This window comes from Lemur catta, chromosome 3 (assembly GCF_020740605.2).
Source record: "Lemur catta isolate mLemCat1 chromosome 3, mLemCat1.pri, whole genome shotgun sequence".
NCBI lineage: Eukaryota > Metazoa > Chordata > Mammalia > Primates > Lemuridae > Lemur > Lemur catta.
Genome location: NC_059130.1, coordinates 48184076 through 48206802, shown reverse-complemented (window position 1 = coordinate 48206802; position 22727 = coordinate 48184076). Strand labels below are relative to the sequence as shown.

Genomic DNA, 22727 nt, shown 5'->3' with positions numbered 1-22727 from the left:
GCCACTGCTGAGTGCCCAGTCTGCCAGCAGCATAGACCAACGAATCCTCAATATGGCATCATTCCCTGGGGTGATCAATCAGCCAGCTACCTAGTGGCAGGTTGATTATATTTGAGCCCTTCTATCATGGAAGGAGCAGCATTTATTCTTACTGTAATACATAGGTACTCTGGATATGGATTTGCCTTTCCTACAAGCAATGCTCCTGCCAAAACTACCATCATGAATTTACAGAACGTGTTATCCACCATCATGATATTCCAAATAACGTTGTATCTGATCTAAGAACTCTCTTTACAGCAAACAAAATGTGGTCATAGCCCATGCTTGTGAAATTCACTGATCTTATCATGCCTGCCACCATTCTAAAGCAGTTGGCTTGATAGAATGGTATAATGACCTTTTGAAGACTCAGTTACAATAATATAATAGCTAGGTGGCAATACCTTGCAGAGCTGGGGCGACTTTTCTCCAAAAGGCTTTATATGCTCTGAAGCAGAATCCACCATATAGTCCTCTTTCTCCCATAGCCAGAATTCACTAGTCCAGGAATCAAGCAGAAGTCAAGGGAGTGGCACCCCTAGTAGACCCATTAGCAGAATGTTTGCTTCCTGTTCCTGCCTTGTGCTTTGCTGGAATAGAGGTCTTAGTTTTAAAGGAAGGAATGCTTCTACCAGGAGACACAGCTATGATTCCATTGAACTTGAATTTAAGGCTGCTTCCCAGGCACTTTGGACTACCCATGTCTCTGAATTAACAGGCAAAGAAGGCAGTCACAGTGCTAACTGAGGTGACTGACCCTAACTACCAAGAAGAAATTGCACTACTGTTCCACAATTGAGGTAAAAAAGAGTATATGTGAATACAGGAGATCTCTTAGAGCTCTAGTCCCCAATTCCCTGGCCCTGGACAGGCACACCAGTCTGTGGCCTGTTAAGGACTGGGCCACAGAGCTCCACACTCCTTTGTAACCCCAGTCCATGGAAAAATTGTCTTCCATGAAACTTAGGAAAAGGAGGGCAATTCAGCAGGAGGTGAGTGGCTGGTGAGTAAGCCTATTTACCTTATGGCCACTCCCCATGGCTCCCATCATCACCTGAGCTCCACCCCCATGGAAAAATTATCTTCCATGAAACTGGTCCCTGGTGCCAAAAATGTTGGGGACTACTGCCTTAGAGTATGTCTTATTACCAGGTCCTGTGATTAAAATCATGTTATTTCCTTAATATGAAATATGAAGAATAGGCAAATCCATAGAGACAAAAAGTAGATTAGTAGTTCCAGGGCCTGGGAGATGAGGATAAATGGGAATGGATGCTCATGGGTATAGAGCTTCTTTTGGGGGTGATGAAAATATTCTATAATTGATTTTGGTGATAGTTGTACAACTCTGTGAACATACTAAAAACCACTCACTATTATGCTTTAAATGGATGAACTGTATGATATGTGAACTATATATAAATAAAGCTGTTAATTTTAAAAAAGGGAAAGAAAATAAGTATTAGAGTCTTGCTTTTAAGATATAGTTTCTCTATATTCCACAACACTTTCACTTAAGGCCATCACCAAACATATATGATTGGAACAATTTTTTTTCTAAAGTTTTCTTAAAGGAAATATTTTCAAAGGAACTTTTATTCTAGAAATGAAATAAACTACAGATACATTTTTATTATACTGGCACCACTTAAAAGAAATTCTGTGATAGCAATGATTTGTCCTATAAGCCTGTCCATAGAAATGAAGTATGGTGGAGCTAAATATTTGTTTTCAGTTAAAAATATCAACAATTTAGAAACAAGTTTGGTAATACTAAAATGTATTTAAATCAGTTGATTCATAAAATTAATTAGGAAATATTTATTGAATAATTACCTTATTATGCCTAGAGTTTTCAGTTTTGTTGAATAATAAGTTTGCTTCTCATTTTTAATGACGATCATTCCTAGGCTCTTGCCTTTGATTGTAGAATTACTATATCCAGTTTAAGAGAAAAGCAGGCCATTGTAGGTTATGGAATTATATGCATATTCCATGTCCTTTGGGTTTTGCTGGGTTAAAGATGTTTAAAATTATACTGCCTTATTATTCTAACACATTTATTTATTTATTTCTTACAATAAATGACAGGGGACTTGAAATTGCCAGTGTCCCATAATAGTAAAGGAAATCTTTTTATAAAACACATATTCTAGTCGAAACTGTAAAGCATTAGGCTGCATTGCAAGAACCCAGACACTACTGCTGGGAGTCTAAATGAAATTATGGGGCTAATATGGCAACCATATGCTACTACTTAAATTAGTAATATTAACAGTAATAGTAATAAAACAAGATTTGTATAAATCCTCAAGTCACAAATGATTTCATATATATTAGTTTCTTTGATCCTAACCTTTGAAGTATATATTATTAATTATCCCCACTTTGTTGATGAGAAAATTGAAGCTAATAATTTAAAGTACATGCCTGAGTTCTCTAAGCCAAATTTCAGTAAGTCTGAAACTCACAGAATTTCATGTAACGAGCTGTACACTTGCGGAATAATTGGTTATTAATCACAGGTATGACGTTATGGCCCCTCCATCAGCTTGTCCTTTCTTCATGTTAATTACCTAGAATTAAGCACTTTTAGGTTGTAACTGTCATTCGTTCTATTCCAGTACTTTTGACCCTCTGCCCACTAAACATCTGGTATGACTTCACTTCATGACAGCCTTTAGGTAGAAAGGAATCACGTGATCAGTTCTGGCTAATGAGTAGTGAGCAAAAGAAATATCAGTCACTTCTGGGTCAGAAGAAGTGGGATGGAAAGCAAAAATTTTGCAAGTGGATTATTAGGTGTAACAGCTTAGAGGAGTCACTCCTGCTTCTACTTCTTGGTTCCTTGGCCTACGTCTTCCACCTGTGGGGCAGACAGTACCATATAATGGACTCTGATACAAAGTATATACCTTATCCTGTACATTAGAACACCATTATTTCAGGATGTTGTCTTCAAATGGCTCCACATCTGAGTCTTTAGTAAGCCAGTTGACCTATCAGTCAAGCCAGCCACTTCCAGGCTATGGAATGTATGATAAGAACAGCTGATTCCACATGCATGAGCCCATGAAGTCTTCCTCTGCTGTAAAATGAATTCCTTGATCAGATGCAATGCTATATGGCATGCCATGATGGTGAATAAGACATTCTGTAAATCCATTGCTGGTGGTGTTGGCAGAAACATTCATGGCAGGGAAGGTAAATTCATATTCAGACTGTGTTCATTTCAGTGAGGATGAACTTCTACCCACTCCATAAGGGCAGAGATGCCAACTAATCAACCTGCCATCAGATATCTGGCTTGGTTCCCACATAACCAGGAATGGTGCCATGTTAAGGGCTCAGTGTTGATCTGTGCTGTTGGCAGATTAGGTAGCCAGATCAGCTTTGGTAAAGGGAGGTTCATGTCATTGAGTCCATGCATAGGTTCCACCCCTGCCATCATAGCCACTTAATTCATGGGCCCATAAAGCAAAGAATATGATAGCTGAGGAGGAAAGCTGACTGATATCCCAGAGTGCATAATTTGGTCTACTTGACCAGTAAGTGCCTCATTTGCAGTAGTGGCCCTCTGGTGGGCATTTCACATTGACAAATATCTTAGTTTATGACCATTCTGAAAAGTCAATCCACATATTTCTTCCATAAACTTCCTTTTCACTAATCATCCAATAGTGTTCCTTCCAAGCCCTTGACTATACAACCAAACCATTTGCAACTACCCATAAATTAATATAGATCTGTATTTCTGGCCACTTCTCTCTCCAGACATAGTAGATGACCAAATGTCACACTTGAAGTCCTGGCCACTGGGAGGATTTTCTTTTACCCTTGTTCTTCAGGTTTACCCTTGAGTGGGGCTGTAGTGCTGTAACTGCCCACCTTCAGGTGGTACTAGCATATTGTGAAGACCCATCTGCAAACTAGGCTCAATGTTTTTCTTCCTCAATCAACTGGTTGTAAGGAGATTCCCAGAATGCCATTTTTGCAGGTGTACCTTCTGGGACCATTCCTGGTGGCAATTTTGTATTGTTCTGGGTAAGTCAGGAGATAGAAACCACACAGTCATTTGAAGAGGCAAAGTTTAATATAAATAATTATTAATGGGGAATTGGAGTAATTGAGGAATTGGCTAGTGAGAGTTAAAAATAATTCTAAAGAATATGGGAATAGCAAATATAAAATGTGACCATCACCAGTAGCACTGAGAGAAGTACCCAAGTACACGCTCTCCCTTGCTAGGGCTGAGATCCAAATGTCATTAGAAAGAGCACCACCTTGGATGTCTAAATGTTGGAGAAGTCAGTGAAGTGCCTCCTTGTTGGAACATGCTGGGAATCTACCTCTGGTGGGTGGTGGGCCTCAGAAGTTGTTAGGTGCCAGGAGAAGCTGTTGCCTGTTGGACACTCTCAGTCAGGAGCTTGACAGGTCCTACCCTTCAGGAGTCTAGTGTACTGGGTCAGCTCTATGCTGCTGTGCTAAGCAAAAGTCAGGGAACACCTGGACTCGAGTGTCCCTGGTGGGTGTGTGCACATCTGGGACTAAGGAGAGGGTAGGGAGTACAGTAACTTGGGCTGGGGGTGGGCCTACAAATCTGAGTCTCTTGACTATGTTAACACAGCTATCTGAATTTTACAGAAAGTCAAACACCATACAAAGTTGTGCGTTGCAGGAGCCTCACACTGAACAGTGGAGAAAAGGATCTCTCTGCAGGACACTGGTAACAGAGTACATCGAAACAGGAAGAGGAAGACCCTTCCTCCTCCAGTATCCCTCCAGATCCTCTACTGACAAAGTGTAACATCTTGCCAGATGGCAATGGAGAAATATTTACAAGATTCCTCTCTACTACCATAGAGCAGGCAACAAGAATAAATGTGGAGCTAAGAGGCAAAAAAATTAACAATCAGCACAATGACTATATATATTTTTTTAATTTCTAGGCTTTTTGGTTCTTTTTACTGTATCTTATAGTTATTGTTATCCTTTTTATTTAATAATTTATATTTTTGGTGTATTTTTGATTATTTAAAGTTCTTTGGAGCTCTGTTCCTTCTAATATTTTTGTATGGTGGTTCTGATTCATGGTAGATTGTTTCTTTGAATGTTTTAAATTTTGTATTGTGATCTCATCTGCAGCATGGCTTTATCTGTAGAAACTCTTAGACATAGGTTGAGAAAGAGATTTTTTTTAATTTTCTTATACCAAAGATCCCAGATTTATCGCTAACTCAGGAATACTTTTAATTTTTTGACTTGTGACTTCCCAAACCATGGTTAGGATTTGGTGGGCAGAGGGAGATGGCTTTCCTACATGGAGCCCAGGCTGATCCAAAAGACTTTTGTTATTGAATGAATATTTTACAAGTTTACATTTCCATTATTTATTCATGATAATTCAGACTCAAACCTTTAAATTACTGAAACCAATTCCACCCATTCCACCCTGGGGGCAGCTCAAAAGTTTACCAGTCCCATTCTGTCACATAATAAGGATACTTTGTTTCTTGCCCCTGGTAGTTAATTACTTTCTTGAAAATTCAACCATAAATTTAAAGATTCTTATTACAGTTATTCAGAATATATAATGGGAGAAATTTAAAATTATCTATTCTCCTAAATTCCAACTGAGAATCTGCAAATATCCTTAAAAATCCTCTTTTCCCTTTTTAAGGCAACATATATAACATTCTTTTCAGTAAGCAGAAAATGACTTACCACCTGCTACATACCTTGGGTAAGTTACTAAACTTCTCTGTTTATCAGCTTCCTCATCTGTAAAATGGAGATGGTAATAATAGCACCTACATCATAAGTTATTTGTGAGGATTAAGTGAGTGAACATACAGAGAATACTTACAACAGTTTCTGACTCAAAGTAGATATCAATAAGCTTTTAATGTTAATATTATTGATGAGCTTGTAGAAAATACAGATGCTCTCTGGGGGCCTGTGACAAGTTCTAAAAGAAAATAAAATACACTGAAGTTTTAAAGCCAAACGTGGCCTTTTTGCTAGATTTCAGAAGGTAGCCATTGGGACATTAAGTGACCTTGTTACCTAAGCATCTCATCATGAAATAGGTGCTATAACAATGAAAAAATCATAAAATTTAATGAGCCTTCAGTGAACCATACTCGTGTAGAAATATTATACATGCAAGTGGTCCTAAAAGCACACTTTGCAAGAGCATTTGGCTCTCATTCCCAGCAGGTCTACTCTTATGATCTCATAGGGAGTTCGGTCAACAGTTAACCAAGACGTAAAAAATCCAAATTTGTTTTACAGAGGGTTCTTTGCCATATGCTAGAATCATCTAGAAGTATACTGCTGTGGAAAGGGGCAGTGGAAAAGGGAAGTCTTTCCCTTGGTACACAAAAATACCCGTTACCTTTCAAAGGAGAGTTTAGGATGAATATTCTATGCTGTTTCCAGGACAAAGGCTAAAGATTTGACTTGATGGGACTTAGAAGAAACAGGTAGGATTTTGGGGTAAGTTTGGGAAAATGTATATGGATGGTTTTCTTAGAGTGGCCTCAGAATAAAAACATATTTATAGACCATGACAATGCTTACCAAAAAGCCTATTTGATCAGTTTATGTCATCAAAAATAAGTTAGATAAGAATTTTTATTCTGCAGATGCTAATCTGCTTTTTAAGAAACCCCAGTGCTTGTTTCATGGCTTCACATACCAAGTGGCCACAGTGGTGGGGATATATACTATGCATCAGCTCAACCGTAAAGATTTCAGTTCATGGAAGAAGAATTGGCTACTTCCATTGCTAAGTGTTCAACTTGCCACAGTGACTTCCTGAGGTCTTCCTCTGTCACACTGGAGGATGTCATGATTTATCTTTAGTGGAAAAGACACATTGGATTTGCTTTTCTTGCTCACCAAGTTTCTCCCATCATGCTCATCCATGAACTTATTGACTGGTCTATTCTCCACCCAATTTTGCACATCATATTTTTTTTCTAACTAGTTAAATCATTTTCTAGCAAAAGAAGTAAAGCCTTTGGGCAATGCCCATGGGGTGACTTGTCTTATCATGAATCTCATTGCCAGAAACAGCTGACTTTATAAATGGTGGAATGGCATATTAAAGACCCAGTTATGGTTTCAGGAGACCCACTTGGAAAGTGTGGGAGTTTTGAGGGAGAAAGAGCATTTTGACAAGATATATATTATTGGAATAAAAAATTAATATACAGTATTATTTCTCATATACAGGACAGGACTGGGTAGGGCTCCTCTTAATATTATACCTGTACTCAAAGTTTTGGACTATGCTAGTTTAAAGGTTTTAAAGGTTCTATTAAAGAACCCAGTGACAGTCCCATTTAATGGGAAGTTGAAACTACAGGAGACATATTAGATTTAGAGTTGTACCAATAATGAGTAGATTTTGGATTTTCTTCCTTTTGGGAGCTGTGAACTGTATGCCTACGTGCTTGAGGCATACGTTGACTATATTCTGCACAAAGAGGGTGAGCCTGTGAAAAAAGATATTAATGTTGGACAGCCAAAGGGAGTAAAAGGGGTGAATGATAGTTGGGTTGCTTTTTCCTCTTCCTATTTTTTTTTTTTTTTTGGCTGACCAGCATCAATATGGCCTTTCCATGTTTGGAAAATTTTCTGCTTTAGCAATCTCCATGCAACTTGGCCAGATGGGCCAAGCAGACATATCCTCCAGGATTTTAAAACTAAAACAATCAACACAGAGAAACAGGACTGCGGGGGTCATTTTTGTGGCAGTTATAGATAGCAGGGGAAGTTCTCAGAGGCAGCTGTGGTGTTGATGTTAGGGACAGCAACTGCAGTCCAGTAACATAAGCATCAATGGCAATACATGAAGGTGGTATCACGCAATGGTAGCAGTAACATCTGCACCACTGGTTCTCTGACATGGTTTTGGCTGTGATCCAAGCTGTGCAGCCTTGATTTGTTCTGCTCATTTTCTGAGCCTGTTCTCTATACTTTCTGGCAATTCTGTGAGTTACAATATTATTAAGAATTTCCTGTTTCAAACTGCAATTAAGAAAACTTGAATCTTCCTCACTAGCCAGAATGAGCTTAGAGAGGAAAAAATAAAGTCTTTTACTAACTTGTATTCTTTATAGACCTTAGCAGAGAAGCCTTTTTGAGTGAGTACCTCTGATATTGTGGTTTATTAATAGATATTGTAGTCCCGACCTAAAAATGTTAGAGTTTACTACGGAATGTACGACAAATACATTAAACAAATACAATCTATAAGATGGAATAAAATTAAATGCTAAATTGGGAACAAACTGTCATTTAGAAAGTCTTTCTGAAGGAAGTGGGACTATTTATAGTTAATTTCTGAAGGATGGGTGGAAATGGCATTTTGGATACAGGAACCATAAGGCACAGGAACAAGTCTGGATAGTCACAGGGCGGTGACCAACCTGACTGAAAGGTTGGGTACATGTCCTGAAATCCGTGGGAGGGGCATTTGAATGCTTAAGAAGAAATGTATTATTTAAACCTTGTCCTCTAATCAGAAATAAAATACTCTTTATTTCCCCAAATAGGGAGTTCTTACATATATCTTAATTTATTTAAAAGTTTTTAATAAATTAAGGACATACAGAAAAGAGGTGGAGCTGAGGGAAGTAAATAATAAAAGCTGAAGATAATTCAAAAATATATCAATATGCATTCAGTTGCCCATTATTTTTGGAATTCAACGTTTTTTTTTTAAATAATAAGCAACAAGCAGTTAAATAATTACAGCTTTATATTGACAGTACAAGGACTGAAGATTATTTCTGGGTAGCGATTCCAGTCCTGCTAGTTGTCCTTGGCTCTTGGTAACATTCTTGCTCATTAACTTCAGGAAGACTTCCAGGAGTAAAGATCCATCTGAAAGTGGCTGAAAATAGTTTTTAAAGCTCAGCTTTCCTGGCTTGACAGTGAAATGACCGCACAGGCCAGTCACTGGGTCAAAAATCAATTACAAAACAGAGGAAGTTTTCACGTCTTTTATTTGTGCATTAGCTCGAAAATCACAACCAAGAAGAAAGACAACCACCAAATACAGGAAATACAGTACTGTTTCTTTTTCTTGGCAGGCTAGGTCGGCTGCCTTCCAGCCCTGCTGTGGATCCCGCGAAGTGGACGGTTCCCTACGTGGCTTCTTTCCAGACCTCGCCACCGCAGAAACCCTCGTTTGGGGGCCCTCGCGTTGGGTCGGTGCGAGGACGCCCACCTCCTACCTTCCAGCCTCCCCCTTCCTCCGGGGAACAGCCGAGCCTTGCCCCACCCTAGACGGAGTCCGAGAGTCCCGCTCCCGCGCCTCCAGCCGGCCCCAGGCCCGGTGGGGATGCGCCCTCCCCGGCCCGGCGCTCCCGCGAGCAGTTCCGCGTCTGCGCGGCGGGCGAGGGGCTGGAGCGGGGCCGGCCGGGGAGGCGCAGCCCGCGCGGGAGCCAATGGGCACGCTCGGGGGAGCCGGGCTGGCGGCGGCGGCCGGCGGGGCGCGCACTCCCGGGATGGAGGGCGAGCGCCCGGCGTCTCCGGCGCGCTCCTCCGGCCTCCCGGCCGGGGGCGCTGACGGGGAGAGCCCGGGGGGCGGCGCCCCCTTCCCGGGCAGCAGCGGCTCCTCGGCCCCGCTGCAGGGTGAGGTGCTGGATCTGGACGAGGACGAGGACGACCTGGAGGTGTTCAGTAAGGTGAGGACGGCGGCGGCGCGTCCCGGGAAAGTTCCAAGGCAACTCCAGGAGTTGCCACCGTTTCGCCCGCAGCTGCCTTCGGCGCGCTCGCCCTTTCAGGGCGGCGGCGGCTCAGAGCTGGAGCTGGAGGTGGCTGAGGTCTCCCGGGCTCCCGGCCCTCCGTGGCAGCTCCCGCCGCACCCGGGGCTGCGTCGCGGCGGGGCCCCGAACCGCTCCCTTCTTCGCACTTTGACCTTACGCTCGGCTGGGCCGTGGCTTCATAGCTCTGCAAAGTTGTGATTGCTTTTCTCCTTTTCTTATTATGACACCGACATCTGCTCGCGACAATGCCGGAACCCGGGAGGCGAGTGGCCCGAAACTGCCCCTGTCCCCGCCAGCTTCTCTTCGGGCGAGGACATCCGGAAAGATCTCTCTCTAGGAGAGGGATCTGCCGAGTTTAGAAGAATTATTCTTGATTTAGTGTTGTTGGCTGTGGATTTGAGACTTGGGTGGCACCCAAGGTGAGTCTCAGGTCCTGTGGGAATAGGTACGAGGAAATCCCCCGCTCCAGGAGGAAGGGGCTGTGTGTCTAAGGCAGCACCTCGGCTGCGGAGCTCGGGATTTTTCCGACGGTCAGCCCCTGCCACCCAGCCACAGCCAGCCGCTTTCGTTTTTCCCTTCCCCCAGGAAATCTAGGACCGGAGGCCTTTTTTAGCTTGTTTTATAGTTGGAGGGAAATTAACTTGTGGGGGTTAGCGGTAGACTTTTGGTACGTGTAGACTAGCGGTTATAATTTCTTCAAGGGTTTTAGAAAAGAAGTATAGCTTTCTTGCAGGGCAGTTGAATGTCACTCCAGTTTCTCCAGTCGCTGCTCATAGAAGACTTGAGCTCAGATCAGAACATTGTATTAATTACTAAGGTGCCCATGCAACACTTAAATATTACCTTGAGATGTTGATTAAAACACCTACCTACCTAACCAATGCCTTTACTCTGGGAGAGCAAACCGAAGTTAGAAAGTGAACAAACATACTCTGACTCCAAAGAGAAATATGTAAACCTTATTTTTACTTAGGGTTAAATGGACTGATAGACCCAGTTGTATTCCAAATATTCAAACAGACTATCACAGTTTTGTGCCCTTGGCTTTTCCATTTATTTAAATTGTAAAACAGTGGAATAATTTATGTTTAGTTGTAAAAAGGAAACAACTGCCTTTTTATTATGTTCAGATCAAGGACATTTGGCCGGTTGATTGATGATTTACTTTACATCCTTCTTTACATTGACTTCTAAGTCTATGACTATTAGTCTATAGTTATGCATTGTGAAAGTTCCACCATGGAGGGCAGGTGCTGGGAGTGGCAACTGTGTATCAGAGTCATCTGAGATTGTTTTAAACTCGTCAAGTGGTTTCTCTTTCTTCAGATTCCAGGTGCCCCACTGCCTTATAAGAATCACTGTTTCAGTGAGGCGCTCTTGTTAGAGGCTGATTTAAAGTGAAGCTAATGAAATTTAAGCTTCAGAGCTGTTCATTTGCTTAGGCCTCTGGGAGTGTTGGGGGTTGCTGGAGTGGTAGTTGCTCTAGGTGGGAAGGAAATGACAGGTTGCAACCAGAAACATTTCTAAATAAACATTTCTGGTAAATTGCCTAAAGCTTTCTCAGAATAAGGAACATCCATGGCTCCAATCATTTATAGAAATTTTTTTTCTTATTCTAAATAAAAATTTGTTTTTCTACCTAATTTTGTACATGTAGTTTTGTATTCTTTTTAAAAAGGGACGTTCCAAACTCTGTAAACTTCAGACCCATACACCTGGCTCCACCCTGCTTGTTAGTGTTAACTACATGTGTTGGACACTTAGAACAAGAACTAATTCTGTAGAAACTGGCCACACAGATTCAGGTAAAGATATAATATTGCTTAAGATCTGAAAAGAATACTTGGAAAATTTTGAAATTAGGCATCTGCTTACATTTCAGTAAGTTGAGTTTTTCAACTATTAACTGTAGTTAGACAAGTAAATTTAAGAAAGTCTTCTCTGTGTGGCCTGTCCTTCCCACCACTGCCTCTCCAGCCTGCTCCTTGGTAGACCTCTGCCACTGTCCAGCCTACTCTAAGGAGGTATCTAACAATTATTCATGAAGCAGACTGTCATTCCCCTTCAGTACTTTGAGATTGGCTACTTTGATATTCAATTTAGATTCATATTTGTAGTCCCCTTATTCCTTTTGAATATTTGTGAATATATATCTGGTACCCCTCTCCAGGAGCTTTTTAAAAAGTATGAACTTCAACTTATTATTACTCCAGTTTCCCCTCAATATGTTACAAGTACATGGCAAATACATATTTTTTGTACAAGATGCTATGCTAAGTATTCTTTGGGAAAAAATGTGCGATTCATTTCTTGCTATCACAATCTTGTAGTCTAGGTGAGAAGATGGGACAGAAACTCTCAATTGCAATATAAATCAAGAGGGATGGAATTAAAACACAGTGTTTTCTGAGTTTTCAAATAATCCAGTGAGGCAAAAATGATGCCAAATCTAAAGAGACCACAGGGAATTCAGAGAATACTGATTTAAAGTGACAAGTATGGCGCACACCTGTATTCCTAGCTACTCAAGAGGCTGAGGCAGGAGGTTCGCTTGAGCCCAGGATTTCAAGGTTGCCGTGAGTTATGATTGTGCTACTGCATTCCACCCTGGGCAATAGAGTGAGACCCCATCTCTAAAAAACAAAAATAAACAAAAAAAAAAAGAGAGGAGAACAAGAACACGTATAGATGTTAGGAATTATGAGACTATAACCAATGTTACAAAAACAGTAAAATATTAAAAAAGAGAAAAGATACAAATGGTATTGTTAGTGTAAGAATTGTTTTAGAATGAGGCCAAAATGAGACGAGGCTTCCAAAAACTTTAACTGGAGAAAAGGACCATTTTCTTCACATTTAGAGTAAAAATTTCATCTTTTGGGGGAAAAAATAATATACTAAAATAAATTGCCATTATTTTTATTAAACACTATTTTATAGAAGAAGCAGCAATTGAAACAGTATACATGAATAGATCACAACGAAGCATTGAGATGCTATCTGTTACTCAGTGAATGATAGCTCTTATTATTATTGGTCTCTTTAAAGGTATTCAGACTGTAAAATGAGATCTTTATCATCAGAGACCTTATGGATGTAATCATCCTCATCACCACTAGGCATCTTTGAGAAGTCATAGAATGTAGAAACAGTGTCCCTAACTTGAGATGGGTAAATATTCTTTTTTAAAATGTCAAAAAGAGAGTTCTGGAAGGTACAGAATAGTGGGCTTAATTTCAATCTCCAGCAAAGTCATAAAGTGAATAATTTAGTATTTTGTTTATAAACACTTTGAAAAGAAAAAGGTGATCAATAGAAGCTAACTTATTTTAAGTTTTAAAAAGTTAAGATTTTTTACGGTAAATCAGAAACATAACAAACATTTATTTGAGCAGGGCTTTTGAAAAAGTTACTCATTTTTGTAGAAAAGGTTATTTTTTAAAAACTAATAAATAGGTTAGAGTTGTAGAGGCATTCAGCATACATACATATGTTTTTTTCTCTGTCAATCTGGAAGTTCAACATAGTGATGGAGGGACAGAATTGTACTATTCAACAATTTTATAAAATATATAGAAAAAGATGATTTTGCAAGTCTACTTATTTTTCACATTTTTTCTTTGGACAGTCTCTATTTGGTTTCTATTGTGGTCCTGTATCAGTCATCACTCTGATACAAATCAGAATTCTCTCTAATGATTTAAATGAGAGTTTAATGCAGGAACTATTTATAGAATTATGGACAGAGTTAAGAGACAAACAAGGGGTATTGAGGCACTTAGAGACTTGTAGTAGCACAAAGCTGTTAGCACCTGTAGCTCTAAAGGGATGAGGAATGGAAGTAATATGCTGGAACCTACTCAGAGCTGGAGCTGTGGAGAAGGGGCTACTTCAGCAGGAACTGTATCTACAGAGAGTTGTAGCTACTGTCAGAAATGTGGTCCCAGAGCAGGGAATGGATAAGGAGTGTGTTCCCTGAGCTCCTCTCCTCCTGCCATTGGGTCTCCTGCTTGTGTTCGCCACTAGGTGAGCTGCTAAGGTGATGTCATTCACAGGTGCCAGCCTGCTAGGGCACAGAGAATAGATGGGTGGGGGCTGAGGGTGAAAGAAAAAAATAACCAGCATAGTACAAAACTTTGGAGAGTAACTTTGCATAAAGATGGTCACATCAGCATTTTTCTTTCCATATACTCTTCTATCATGTGGCCAACCACCCATCCCATCAAGAGATGGAATCTATGCTGCTTTCCCTGAATCTGTGTGGGATTGTGACTGCTTTGACCAATAGGGAGGTAGAAGTGATGCTGGGCATCTTAAAAGGCTAGATCATAAAAGGGAATACAGATTCCACTTTGTCCAGTGGGCCATTGTGCATATTGGAGCACCATGTAAGAAATAAAACCTAAGACCTCCATGCTGTGAGGTAGCCCAGCATTGAGACCACATGTAAATGCTCTGGTCAGCAGCCCCAGCGAAGGCCCAGGCACTATCTGGCATTAAGTGGCAGGCTTTTGAATGAAGATATCTATATGATTTCAGTCTGGGGCGTCCAGGTGACCTTTGCCATCAAATGTTCTCAGCTGAGGCCTCGCATGTGATGGAGAAGAGATGAGCCAGTTCTGCTGTGTGCTGCCTGAATTCCTCTTTAACCAGTGAGCAAAATAAAACATAAAACAATAAAATACTTTTATACCACTAAGTTTTCAGATAGTTTGTTACACAGCAGTAGAAACTATAACAATAGCTAATAGTCTGTAGAATATAATCAGCTTTCCAATCTTTTGATAAGTTAGAACACTAGGTTCAGGAGCAGGCTGTGCAGTTTAATTGGGATATATGTTAAGTCCTGAAGAAAGCAGTATTAGTCATTGTAAATAAAAATAAGCTTAGTAGTTAGGAGTAGAGACTCTGTAGCTACTTCTCTGTGTTCAAAATCTTGGCTGCACTGCTTGCTTGCTGGCTTAGTTTCCTTGGGCAAGGTACTTAACGTCAGTGCCTCCGAATTTTCATCTGTAAAATGAGAACAGATAATAAATGACTTACTATATTTGTTCCCCTTTCTCTAAAGCCTACATCCGGATCTTGGCTTAGTGGATCTTACCATTTTGATGATTTAAAAACAAGAGAAACCAATAAAACAAAATTGGGCTGATTTAGGATTGTATTTCTCCCATTAAAAATTCTCTCTGCTATTATAGCCCTCTTACATGTTAAGTACTCTTTTATATTCTTCTCAAGGGAGGAAGTGTAGGTAAGTGAAGTAGGAAGAAGATGAAAAATCCTGAAGTTCTCCTTTGAGTTAGTATATGTGATCAACAATAAAATTAAAACAAGTAGGGAAACTTCAGTATAAGTTTGGGAAGAACTTGTGTAGGACTATTTTATGTGCAAACCTTCCTACTGGTTTTCAGTGACTGAAAAATCAATGTACCCAAATGACATGATATTAAATATAAATAAACATTGTATTTCAAGGTCATATGGAGTATTAATCGTATTGTAATCTGAACTATGCCACTTCTGAAGATTCATTCCGCCTTCTATATTTTAAAAGTAGAGTTGATAGTCCATGTCAGAAAATGGCAAAGGAATATTATCTCATCTTTGGATGCCAGTACCTTGTTATCAATTCTTTGGAATGCTGTTTTGAGATGAAGCCTGAGATCTTTTCTAGATTTAGCAGAAAGAGAGCTTGGATCTATTAGCACTGTCTTCTGTTGGCACAGGAAGTAGCAGCAGTCTTGTCACACAGTTGCCATCCATGAAGGAGAATACACAAAGAGATTTCACTGATGATATATTCTGGTAACTATGGTTTGGAAAGAAAGTCTGAGGAAGAACAAAAAATGGTTTAGCTTGGAAAATACTTAAGCTTAATTCTCTTAACAACCCTTTATGAAAAGTTGTTATGATCTAGGTGTATTAAATGTTTGTGGTTTTGAAGAGCAAAACTGGGACTACTGGGTCAAAAATATATAGAGAATTTTCAGGTCAAGTTAAAGAAGAGTTTTCCAATTGAAGTTTCCAGAATAAAAGGGATTGCCCAGCACAATCATGAATTCTGTCACTAAAAAAGTTATAGCATAAGCTGGATGACTAACTGTCCCAGAGGAGAGGAGGGTGTGACAGTTGAACTGTCTTTTTCCACTATTAAGAGGCTGTTAGAATGGAATTTTAACTTACTAAATTTAACTGTAATAGTAGTGGAAAGTCTTAATTAGATGGTCCTACTCATCCCTTCTATTTAATTCCCAAACTGAACTATGTTCTACCATTTCTCAATTCTTACATCTCTCTGGCCCAAACTGTTGCCTTTTCCATTTAATTTTCTACAAATGATGCAACAATTCCTTAAGTGTCCAGGATAAAATATTTACCTTCTATTTATACCTCTCATGCACTCTTTACGTCTGTTCATATATCTGAAAAGTCCCTATCAGTTTTACCTTTTTAGTCACTCTAGAATTAGTATCTTCTTTTCAGTGTCCTCTGCTATAATCAGAGTAGTTATGTGGTTACTTCTGAGAACCATTAAAATAGCCTCATAAGACCTTCATTCTCCTAGTCTTCTCCCTCTGGTCTATTCTGTGCTCCCAGAAAATCAATGTTTCCATAGTACACAACTCTAATCACATTGCCACATTTTGCCATTCAGGGCTCTTGGTGTTCAGGCTATCTGCCTTTTTCCTTACCACCCTCTCTCCCCTAGAGCCTTACTACTCAGAATATGTTCCCTGAATCTACTGCGTCTCCTGGGAGCTGGCTAGAAATGCAATTTCAGAACCTGCTCTAGACCCAGGGAATAAGAATCTGTATTTTAGCACGATTTCCCGGTGATGTTGTTGCACTTTACAATTTGAAAAGCACTGATCTAGGTTGATCAACTTGCCGCTGTGTAATCTTAGTCTGTATTTTTCTACTTTTGTATAATTATTGTTGGGTCAACAAAACAAAATCCTTTATGTTATTCATCACCCAGTGTAAAATTTCCTCTTCCCTAAGAACCTTCTTCATTCTACAGCTAGAATTTCTTTCCAATTTGTGCTCTTGGTAATAGTGTTTTAAATCACCTAATGTTTAACATATTGTACCTTAGAAATTTTTATTTCTCTTTTCTAAAACCTTGATTTCTTATCTATTTCCAATAGAGTAAGCTTGTTGAAGGTGGTAAGGTAGGAACTCTAAATATTTATGGAATGAAAACATTGATGAATGACATAGCCTCTATTTTCTCATATTTATAGACCTAATTATTACAATAATTTGCCAATAATCTGTTTTCAATGAATTCAGTTTGTATTGTTCTGCTCTTTTCTATCAGGATACTAAATAGATTAAAACAAATTGGCCTTAATCAGAGGTGAGTAATGTTATTGCTGATGACACAGAGCTATTTTGAGTCTCAATACTGGACAAAATTTCCTATTTAGATTGCATTAGAAGAAATAAACACAAAACATAAAAAATCCCAGGAGAATCATTTAGGAACCTTCTTGTACTTGAAAAAATAAATCGTTTTAAGCTAATAGCACCTGTCTCAGGGAGCTTGGTTACAAACAGTAGAAACCAACTCTGGCAGGAAAGAAGTGAAATGGTGAATATTAGATTGCTCACAGAGTAGACAAGAAGGCTGGAAATGCGGGTGCAGAAAGGGACAGACACTAGCAGGAACTATAGCTAATATTATACAGTCATGTGCCACGTCACATAAGGCCATTTTGGTCAATCATGGACAACATATATGATGATGATCCCATAAAATTATAATACCATATATTTAATGTACCTTTTCTATGTTTAGATGCACAAATACTTACCACTGTGATACAATTGCCTGTACAGGTTTGTAGCCTAGGAGCAACAGGCTGTGCAACATAGCCTAGGTGTATAGTAGGCTGTACCATCTAGATTTGTATAAGTACACACATGACAAAATCACATAACAACACATTTCTCAGAATGTATCCCATCATTAAGCAGCACATAACTGTATTTGGAAAGGGGAGTAGATGCTGTATAGCCAAAATGAAAACAAACAAACAAACAAACAAAAAAACGAATTCATGGGAACCTATAAGGAAAGGAAACTACAGTCTTTTATGCAGAGACAACAATGTTTTATTTATTTTTTAGAGGGGCAGTGGGGAAAATTATTATGAAGAATTTGGGAAAATGATGTCAAAAGACTCCAGATTTAAACTTAATATACTCTAAAAAGCATATTTTATTCCACTGAGTTTTAAAAGTAGAGTTTTATGTGTATATCCTTGAAGGTCCAGAGAGTATGCCCTAGCACAGCTCTGAACTAGCCTGCTATGGTTTTGTGAGTCATGAGTGTGATTAAAAAGGAAACAGTTTCCATAGCTATGCAGTTAGTGTTCAAAGTTTATTTTATTCATGTGTTTATTTGCATCCCACACTTTGCAAAGAAGATAAAAGACTAAAAGTTAAACATTTACAGTTAATCACCTTAAGTATAAAGTTTTTTCAATAAACAGGTGAAGAGTTATGTGCTTAAAAGATTTTGTGTATTTTAAATAGAATACTTGATTAACTCTGGACTGCATATATCAATCATGCTGGATAACAGTGTTACCTATAGTATTAATAAAAACAATCAAAATTATTAGTAAATACTAATATAAAAATCATGTATGATAAAACAGGTTAAACCAATAGTTTTAAAATTGAAACAGAATAATTTTATTATTTTTAACTTTGAGATATGCTTTTGTATGACATGCTGTTTCTTCTTTTTAAAATCAACTTTATTGATGTATATTTTACGTACCATAAAATTCACCCATTTTGAGTGAATTTTTTTTTAAACAAATTAGCTAAGTTGTACAACCATCACTGTAAACCAGTCTTAGAACGTTTTCATCTCCCCAATAAGATCCATTATGCCTGTTTATGGTTAATCCCCATTTTCTCTGTCAGTCATAAATAACTGCTAATCTGTTTTCTATCTGTATAGATTCTTCAGGTATTTCATATAAATTGAATCATGTGGGGTTTTTTATGCCTGCTTTCTTTCATTTAGTAAAATATTTTTGAAGTTCATTTTAATTATAATTTTATTTCATAGTTTATTTTTTGATAAAGTAATTTTTGTTTTAAAATGAAAAGCAGAGAGCTTAATCATTTAAATTGAAATATTAAGAAGAGAAAGTCTGTTTAGAATTAAAATGAAAGCCTTATTATGTGAGACTCCAGACAAATGGCAAATTCTTGATATATGAATATTCAATACTGGAAAAACAAATCCCTAATTTGTTCTTCTGTATTGACTCTGAGAATATTAAGTGTGTGTCTATCTTTTATTATAATTGAACACTGAATGGTGTCTTCATCAGCTTTCACTAGGTTATGTGGCAGTACAAACACCCTCAAGATCTCAGTGGCTTACTTACAATGAAGATTTCTTTCTTGCTCATGTACCTGTTAGCTGTGGCTGAGCTGTAATTCTCTTCTAGGCTTTGACTCTGCTCCACATGTCTTCTTCATTTTGGGATCAAGACTGAAGGAGTGATGCCTAATTGGACCATGTCATTCCTATGGTAGAGGGAAGAGAATATGAGCACTGGTGGAAACAGGCAATGGCTCCCAAATCTTCTTCCCAGATACATGCCATTGTCCAAAGCAAGTCATGGTCCAACCCACTGGAGTGAGGAACTATTATCTTTTCCCTCCATAGGTAGGCACTAAAAGTCACCTGGCAGTTGACCAGGAGGTATAATCCTCTTACAGGAAGAAGAGGAAACATTGGGAACAATCATACCACCTCTGACAATGGTTTTGCAGCAGTTACAGGCAAATAGTATGTTGGATCTTTCTGAATTAAAACAACCCCACATTTTTAGAGTGTTAAATATAAAAAACAAAGTTTTCTACTAGGTAAGAAATTATCACATATGTAATTGAGATAAATGGAACTGCACTAGTTATGGTTAATAACCTCCAACTGGCTAATACTCATGAGTAGTCTGCATAAGACCATGTAGATACTCAACAATCTCTAGTTGTGTAACAAATGTCATATTTTTGGATTCTTAGGTGCAACATTCAATTATCTTGGAGTTCTCCCCTTCTTTTATAAAAAAACTGTAAGATAAAAATGTGAATTCTTAAAATTCTGACACAGTACATGTCAAAATGAGCCTTGTTGATTATTCCTGCATCATAGTCTGTTCCAGCTATTTGTCTCCTTTCTTGTCCTTGGACATTCTAAGTCCTTTCCTACCTTGGGCCTCATTGGTCCATATGACTGGAATCTTCCTCACTGTTTTACATAGCTGGCTCTTTCTCACATTACCTCCTTAAAAAACCCTCTCTCAAGCATTCTTCTTGCTCCCTGCAACCCCTTTCTCCAGCAGTCAGCTCCAGTTTCTTTGGAACTTACTCTCTTGTTTATCAATACTTATTATCTTTTTATCTGGAATTATTTATCTATGTATTTATTTGTTTATTATCTATACCCTTTCCCTCCCACCCAACTAAAAGCATAAACTTCGTGAGAGCAGGAACCTTGCCAGTCGCTGGTCTTCGCTGCTGGTATATCGCCAGCTCAGTGCCTGACACATGGCTGACATTTAGTGACTGTTGTATGAAATAAAATGACTACACCAGGTGCTTTTTTGTTTGCATATGGGTGTGGGGATTGTTGAGTCTTTCTCTGTAGATTAAGAGATAAGTGATTTTAGGAAAATTATTATCATCCCTATACCACAAGTTTATTAACTAAAATGTGGACAATGATAATGATACCTCCTTCAGGTGATTGAGAGGATTAAATGAAATAATACATGTATGTGTTGCTAAGGCACAGTCGCTGGCACTTAAAAAACTCTCAGTATTTGCTATTATGGTATATAAGATTAATGTTTCTGACCTGTGTAAGCATCCACTTTGAATCATTAGGGAGATCTTCAGGGGATCACAAAAACATACTTGTTTCTATCTTTAAGGAGCTTATACTTATTTAAGGGAAAATATTGTGTCAATAAATAGTCTAGATGGGGCTATATATACAGCTACTTGGTTAAGTATGGAAAAATCTTCCATGGATATAGAGGAGGCTCTATGGACATAAAATTTAGGATGGTAATTTGAAATAATTAGAGCATAAGAGCATATGTTTTTAAATTACTATTGAGAGTGATACCAAAATTCTGGTATTGTTTCTTAAGTGCTATAGTATGAGCATAATTTCCTCTCTGAGTGAGTTATTACACGTAATATCTGCCAGGCAATTTAGAATTACTAGGGTATGAGAATATTTGGTACATCTGTTTTAATCGTCTATTAGTTTTCCTTATGTACATATCTTCAAAAATGCTCTGTAAGCTTGTTGGTAGGGCTAGATATCTAGGCAACTCAGCCCTTTCCCTGGAGAATATCTATACAGGCAACACTTTGGTTTAGAGGACTACTTTCAGTTTGCTGGAGGCCAGGACCCTTTTTAGCCATGCCTATGTTAAGTGCACAGTTGGTTGTGCTCCTTAGAAACCATTTCTGATTACATTCCTGAGTTGGGTTTGCAGTGTTATCTGTCTGTATGATATATATTCAACCTCTTCAGAAGTTCTGGTTAGAGTAATTATTTTTCCTGGCTTGTTCTGCTTCTGATTAGTCATCACTAAATCCACAACTGGGTAGTTGGCTAATATTGTGGTTTCTTGTGTGTATCCAGTACTCCAAAGTTGTTTTAAGGTAGTTTCAGTTGACCTTTCATCATTTGTGGATTTAGCGTTCATAGATTTAAGTATCTTTGACATGCAGTAAAATGACATTTCCCTGAGGCACACAAGTGAGCTGCACCGGTGTGTTGGAGGGACATACTTAGTGGGGGAGCCTCACCTACCTTTCAGCCTTAGCATTTTAGTTGTTCTTTACTTGTCATTGCTTATACATTCAGTAGTCTTTATTGAGGTGATTAAAAACATTGATTTTTGAGTATGTGTGTGTCTGAGTATAAAAAAAAGTCCCTAATAGAAATGCAAATGCTAAAAATCTGTAACTTACCTTCTAACTATCTACCAGTCATCAGGAGGACTTTATTTCTAAGTTTGATGAGAAAATTGTGAAAAGAAAATTAATGAATGCTTTTTTAGTAAACAAGACTATATACTTATCTTACTTGAACAAAGCTTTTTAAAACTTTTAAAATTATTTTTATTATAGAATAATGTCATACATATAAAGGAATATTCACATATATAAAATATCTGTCTCTATATATTATATAGCTATCTATATAACATTTGCAGTGAAAACAGAGGCAAACAGCCCATGAAACAAATCTAGTCGGTCTTATTTTTAAAAAAATAATTTTTTTATTCAACATATATATTTTTATTTCAATAGACTTAGGGGGTACAAGTGGTTTTTTGGTACATGGATGAATTGTATAGTGGTGAAGTCAGGTGTCTTAGTGTACCTGTACAATAGTATACACATTGTACCTGATAGGTAATTTTTGATTACTAACCTTCCTCCCACCCTCCCCACTTCTCAGTCTCCAAACTCCATTATACCATTCTATATGACCATGTATACACATCATTTAGCTCCCACTTATAAGTGAGTACATGCAGTATTTGTTTTTCTGTTCCTGAGATACTTTACTTGGGATTATGTCTTCTAGTTCCATCCCACTTGCTGTGAAAGACATTATTTCATTCTTTTTTATGGCTGAGTAGTATTCCATGGCATATATGTGTTAGGTTGATTCTGTATCTTTGCAATTGTGAAATGTTTTGTGATAAACATATGAGCACATGTATCTTTTTGATATAATGACTCCTTTTCCTTTGTGTAATCCCCAGTAGTAGGATTGTTGAAATGAATGATAGGTCAACTTTTATTTCTTTGAGGAATCTCCATGCTGTTTAGCATAGTGTT

At 38.4% G+C, this 22727-nt stretch overlaps 1 protein-coding gene across 2 annotated transcripts in view; it reads left to right on the top strand.

The window, feature by feature from the left end:
* The first annotated feature begins 9501 nt into the window (after positions 1 to 9501).
* SNX7 (sorting nexin 7) overlaps positions 9502 to 22727 on the top strand; it is a 94744-nt gene continuing 81518 nt past the window's right edge. For both annotated transcript variants that reach the window (XM_045547467.1, XM_045547466.1), the window contains exon 1: positions 9502 to 9743. In XM_045547467.1, coding sequence (XP_045403423.1) covers positions 9504 to 9743 — 240 coding nt within the window. In that variant the 5' untranslated portion in view covers positions 9502 to 9503. The remainder of the gene's footprint in view (positions 9744 to 22727) is intronic.